The 6,000-nt window shown below is 38.8% G+C and overlaps 1 protein-coding gene across 1 annotated transcript in view; it reads right to left on the bottom strand.

Annotated features, from left to right (window-relative positions):
* Positions 1–6,000, bottom strand: part of PI4K2B (phosphatidylinositol 4-kinase type 2 beta) — a 99,454-nt gene that overhangs the window by 32,170 nt on the left and 61,284 nt on the right. The window contains exon 5 of the mRNA XM_073602473.1: positions 539–692. Within this exon, the coding sequence (XP_073458574.1) occupies positions 539–692 (154 nt within the window). The remainder of the gene's footprint in view (positions 1–538; positions 693–6,000) is intronic.

The following is a 6,000-nucleotide window of genomic DNA, read 5'->3' as shown; positions in this document are numbered from 1 at the left end:
TCAATAGACAACCATGATCTAACACTACCCTATCTAACCCTGTAAAGAAGAAATCCTTATACATACCTTTTATGAAGCCGATCCAACTCGATTCCATGCTGAGCCGTCATCCACGGCTTCGATGTGGAGGCGGGTGCTGAGGACATGATCCACAACGGAAGCCCCGTAGTAACTCTATGGGTGACATCATTTCCCATTCATTTCACAGCTGTTGTCGGCCATGTCCTCTGCAGAGCTTCCACTGCTGGAGATCGGGTCAGATCGCCTTCAAAAAATGCGCTGCAACTAAATAGTAGATATATTGGATTGGGAGTGTGTGAAACCACTGGTTGCTGTTAGCAGCAGAATCAGGACACAACATTAACATGTGTAATATTCGTATAACATATCGTGATTGTGCAAGATTTTTTATATTACTTTAACTTTTTAGGCCAATATGATTTTAATATGATTATAATCAATGCCACCATTCATTCATTTCAAGTATTGATTCCTGTAAACCACATAAGTAAGACTATGGGCAGTGAAAAGTACTCACCAGTATTCCTAATGACATAGTCCAAAATGACTAGTCTTTCAAACTGAGACTGGAGCTGCTTTCTAATATTCTCAGGCAGAGGTTCAGTTTCAAATCTCCTAAGCCAGTAATCTGCTTCCTTATATCCGTCAACGAAAAGCTGGAAAGAACCCACCTGAAAAAACACCACAACACTGAAAACTTTCCCCAGTAACCATTTAGTCTTTAAGACCTAATGTACACTGCTGCTAGTAAATGGATGTTAAGGAGTAGTTGGGCTTTTTTTTTCAGCTGCCACTGAACTCTCCTCTATGTTATCTTATCAGTACATTACAAAGGGTCATTTATAGTAGTTTCTAGGCAGTTGAGTTTAGAAGCATTTTTTGGAACACAAAAAAATGCGTTCATAACGGATGTTCAGAGGCATTTGAAATGCCAAATGCCTGTAACAGCTTGTAAAATGTGGTTTAGCCATGTTTCGTTTACAGGAGTTTTTAATTTTTGGCCATTTGAAAAAAATAAAAAAAATGTATGTATGTATGTATGTATGTATGTATGTATGTGTATATATATATATATATATATATATATATATATATATATATATATATATATATATATATATATTTTACGCTTCTAAACGCAAACGCGGCACAGACAACGTCAGTTACTATCTATCAAGTTAAATCGATCAGGAGAGATTTTGTAAAAATGTCACGTGCACATGAAGCCTTACTCTACTGAAGAATCAACCATCATACTACTACACTCAGTATTTTTATAGATTCTGATGACATAGCCGTTTTGTTTTACTTTGTATAGTTTGGAGAAATACCAAATATAAAAAGCTAGTTCACCTTTTAAAGCAGCCAAATGGAATAATAGGATTATTGTACTTACTGTAAAACCGTTTCCTTGAAGTTCATTGAGAAATATAGGAATTCAGAAAAATTTTACAGTTGGGATGCCTGGCACCTACAGGAGGTTGGGAGACTATAATTTTCAAATCTTTTCGGACACATCAAAACCACTGAAGCCAGACCCAGTATAACCCCAATCTTAACCGTCATGCCTTTTGTGAGCAAGCGGTACAAAGAACCAATAACAGAGGGGCATGACCCATCTCCCTCAATGGACTTTCTAGAAAAAGAATTTACAATAAATTACAAAAACTTTAAGTTTTCTTTATCGTCCATTAAGGGATACAGGAATTCAGGCAATTCTGAAATAGTTGGGATATCCAAAATCAGTCCAACTGGGGGTGGGAAATAACCAATGAAAAAAACATGCGAATCAAGGCTAGATAAAGAAAGGACCGAAACCAGATCTTGAAATTGCCATGACCAAGGGGAGGGCATTAAAGATCAACCTGGTGCTCTAGACCAGGACAGATAGATAATCACTGCTAAAAGGAACTGCTACCTGAAGAAATGATGGGAGTCAACCAGTGAAGTGATGGACCAAGTCACCATCCACCAAAAAACAGGCAACACAAAACATACGACCCAAACAGGAAAAAACGCAGACTAACAAATAAAAGTGATCAAACAGGAAGAAAATGGTTTCCTCATTTCTAATTATTGCAACAGCTCTTTTGTGAATGGTAGCTGGCGCCTGGACTTTTGTTTCACGAATTTGTGTTTGTATTGTTATGTGTTTTTCCTGCTTCTTGTCTGTTTACATTACACTACTCTCTGGTGTTTAACCATTGGAGTATTGTGTGTGAAGTTGCCAAGATATCTATAGTCGCACTATGAATTATGTTATTCTGTGCAATCTATGAAATCAATACATTTTGTATTTTTAGAATTAACCCTGGTTAAGACCCTCTGTTGCCTAAGTAGCCGCTTTTTGACCTGGGTAGCCTTACCTGGGTCTCACTCTGTATGCTCTGCTTGGTTTGGCTATGGTAACCGCACCACATATTGGTGAGTGGTATAAGGATATAGTTAAATTAATACTTTCTTGTGTATATGCTTTTATAGGACCAGTTATTCTTCTCTTGTTTATGAACACTTCTAAGCCCTGACTTCAGGGAACTATCCTACTACTACTCTTGTGAGGAGGACTGCCATGGAGTGATCGCCCTCAGAGCCATGGCTGTGGGAACCCTCATAGCATAAAATCGAAATTTATAGGGGGTCAAACGGGAAACGGGATGGATAGAGCTGAGAAGAGCAAAGCATTGAAGGGAGTGCAAGTTTGAATTGAATACCATTCCCAAGGATAGGCTCCTAGCAGAATAGGAATCAGGGGACCCAGAGTAAAGAGAGTCCCAATAAGATGCACAATGGGGTGCAATAATAGGTGGAAGTAGTAAGGAAGAAGGCAGTGCCTGACTCAAGGGCCCAGAAAGCAGGCTACAGGAGGGGAAACCTGAGCATCCAAATACTGAGGAGGTAAGCTACCAAGAAAAACAGCAAATACCTCCTTCACACAAAAGGCTGAACAGAGGGAAAATAGGACCTCTGGCTTTGAGATCTGCAGTGAGTGGGAAGCTGTCAAAGCTCACAAAGTACTACTGTAATCATTTTAAAAATATACTTTCACAAGGCTAGCGCCTATTTTTAACAAATAAACAATATACTGTATAATGAGGCTTCCTGAGGATGCACGGATACGCAAAATGCATAGAGGTTGAGCGGTCGATGTCACTTCTGGATCCATGGACTGCACACCAGCGGTGGCGTGGGATCTCTTGGATATGTGAATCGTTTGTGTTGGTACCTTTCCAAGGCACTTTTTATGTGAGTGCAGACACGTTTGTTTTACCTTTTTAGTCTAATAAACATACTACACTATATACCTACCATCTTTTGAGGTTTTTTTTTTTTCCCTATACCCGATAAATGAGCACTGCCAGGTATTTCCAAGAGAAGATTTGCTTAAGGTTTTTGGGAGTCTGGATCTAAATTAAACTGTTTGTAGGCCGCTTGATGGCCTTATTGATCTGGCGAGTGCAGAATTTATTGGCACATGGTGGAGCACTTTTGAGTTCTGAAGAAGAAATGGTCACTATTTGTTTTGCTATGGACACAGTGATTGGCAATACACATTGATCTGTGGACTTCATGATTACATATATGCATATTTAATGTTTATGTGCACGGAATATCATTATATATTTTTTTTTATTTGTTGTTTGTTACTTGCACAAAAGCTAGCGTCTATTTTTATTTAGATATACATTTAAAAAATAAATAAGTGTTATTTTTGCACTTAAAGGGGGGCTGCTGCAGTTGGGGTTGGCGCCCTCATTTTTTATTTATATAGTTTTAGACTACTGCAATAGTAGATGAAGGAGAAGAGTGTGGTTCCCCTGCCCCATCTACAAACACTAAGGCAAAAGCACACTTCAACCACCAGAGGTATTGCTAATGCTAGTGTAAAGAGCAGGTCCAAGGAGACAATTTCCTTGAAAGACAACCAAACTGGATGTTCTATTCAGGCATCATCAGCATCCTAAGCATCCGGATGATGCATGTATGTATGCAAAAAGCGTAGAGGCTTCTGAATAAATCGCCAACGTCACTTCCTGTCCTAACCCGCACCAGATTGAGGCTTGGAATGCACACCAATCCTGGGAGACGAAGCAGCGGAGCCAATTCAAAAAACATACTGCTGGAAAGACTCAGTGCCGGTCTAAAAAGGCACCTGAATTGTGAGTGCACATTTTATACATTTTTTACGTTTACCTTATTGGTTTAAAACAAAAGCATGTTGCGCAATGATGGATGTTTACTTCTTATGAGATATCAAGACTAATATGGAGATATGAGGAGTAACTAGTGACAACCTAGTTGGAGAAATGCCAGATAAACCCAGGAAAGTGGAGTGGTTATCCCAATATAAACCAAAGGTTCTGGTGATTGCCCATTTCAGAAGGTGGTGGTGACTCACGAAGTGGTGAAAAGGTTCCTAAAGCACGGATGTGAACTTGCACACATTATGCACATGGGATTTAAATGATAAAATTGTGAAGAGGACTTTGGGGATTATTGTCAAAAACCTATGTCCTGGTGTTTGAGAATTTTGCACGATATTGATACTTTGCACTATATAGCTATATAGTTTTGATGATTGCATTTATTTATGCACATTTTGTAGACACTGTTTTAGTGGTAAAAATTGTATAAACACTTTAGGATCAGCACAGTTACAATTTATGCAATACTATTTTCCCCCCTAAATAGTGGTAGGGGACTCTTAACTGCAGCAGATCTAATTTTTATTTTAAATTATTATTAAGATTAAGCACTACTTTTTGCGCCGGTGACACACTTTACTTTAATACAAAAAAGCCTGCCTAGAATTTGCCAGGACACATGCTGAAAAAAAAAAGAAAACTACTGGGACTCTGTACTTAATGAGACCAAGATAAATGTTTTTCGAATTGATGGCTTCAAAACTGTATGGCGTCGCAAAGGTGAGGAATACAAAGAAAAATGCATGGTGTCTACAGTGAAACATGGTGCTGGCAGTGTCCCTCTGTGGGGCTGCATGAGTGCTGCTGGTGTCCGGGAGCTGCATTTCATTGCTGGTATCATGAATTCACAGATGTACTGCTCTATATTGAAAGAGAAGATGCTACCATCATTCAGTGCCCTTGGTCATCGTGCACGTTTTCAATATGACAATGATCCAAAACACACATCTAAGGCTACGGTTGCATTTATGAAGAAGAACAGGGTGAAAGTGATTCAGTGGCCAAGCACGTCTCCTGATCTGAACCCAATCGAACACCTATGGGGAATTCTGAAGAGACAAGTTGAGCATCACTCTCCATCCAGCACCCAGGCTCCAAAATGTTGTTCTTTAAAAATGGAGAGGTCGTTCTTGAAGAATGGAAAAAAGATAGATGTTGCAATATGTCGCCAACTTGTTCATTCCATGCCTAGAAGACTTGGTGCTGTCCTTACAAATCATTGAGGTCATACAAAATACTAGATGTAGTAGTTTTTGTTGTGGGGTGTATTCATTTTTGCATTAACTAATATGAGATGTTGTAATCTAAGTTACATTATTAAAACCTTGGACAGAGGGATGGCTGTGGACGTAGTATACTTGGATTTTGCAAAAGTGTTTGACACAGTTCTCCACACATGGCTAATGTGTAAGGTAAAGTCTACAGGCTTGGAAAGATCAGTTTGTGAATGGATAGAAAACTGGCTAAAAGTCAGAATTCAGGGAGTAATGGTTAATGATTCTTACTCTGAATGGTCTAAGGTTATCAGTGGCGTACCCCGAGGTTCAGTGTTGGGACCTTTACTTTTAAATATCTTTATAAAATTATATAGAGTCTGGGATTAAAAAGTTCCATTTCAGTCTTTGCAGAGGACACTAAGCTATGCAGTGGAATAACGTACTTACAGGATGTCTCCAATTTACAAGCCAACCACAATACACTGTTTAATTGGGCAACTAGGTGGCAAATTAGTTTTAATGTTGATAAATGTAAAGTTATACATGTATCATACATACTA

The sequence above is a fragment of the Aquarana catesbeiana genome, linkage group LG10 (genome assembly GCF_042186555.1).
Source record: "Aquarana catesbeiana isolate 2022-GZ linkage group LG10, ASM4218655v1, whole genome shotgun sequence".
NCBI lineage: Eukaryota > Metazoa > Chordata > Amphibia > Anura > Ranidae > Aquarana > Aquarana catesbeiana.
Note: the sequence above shows the minus strand (reverse complement) of the source record. Positions and strands in the feature narration are given on the sequence as shown.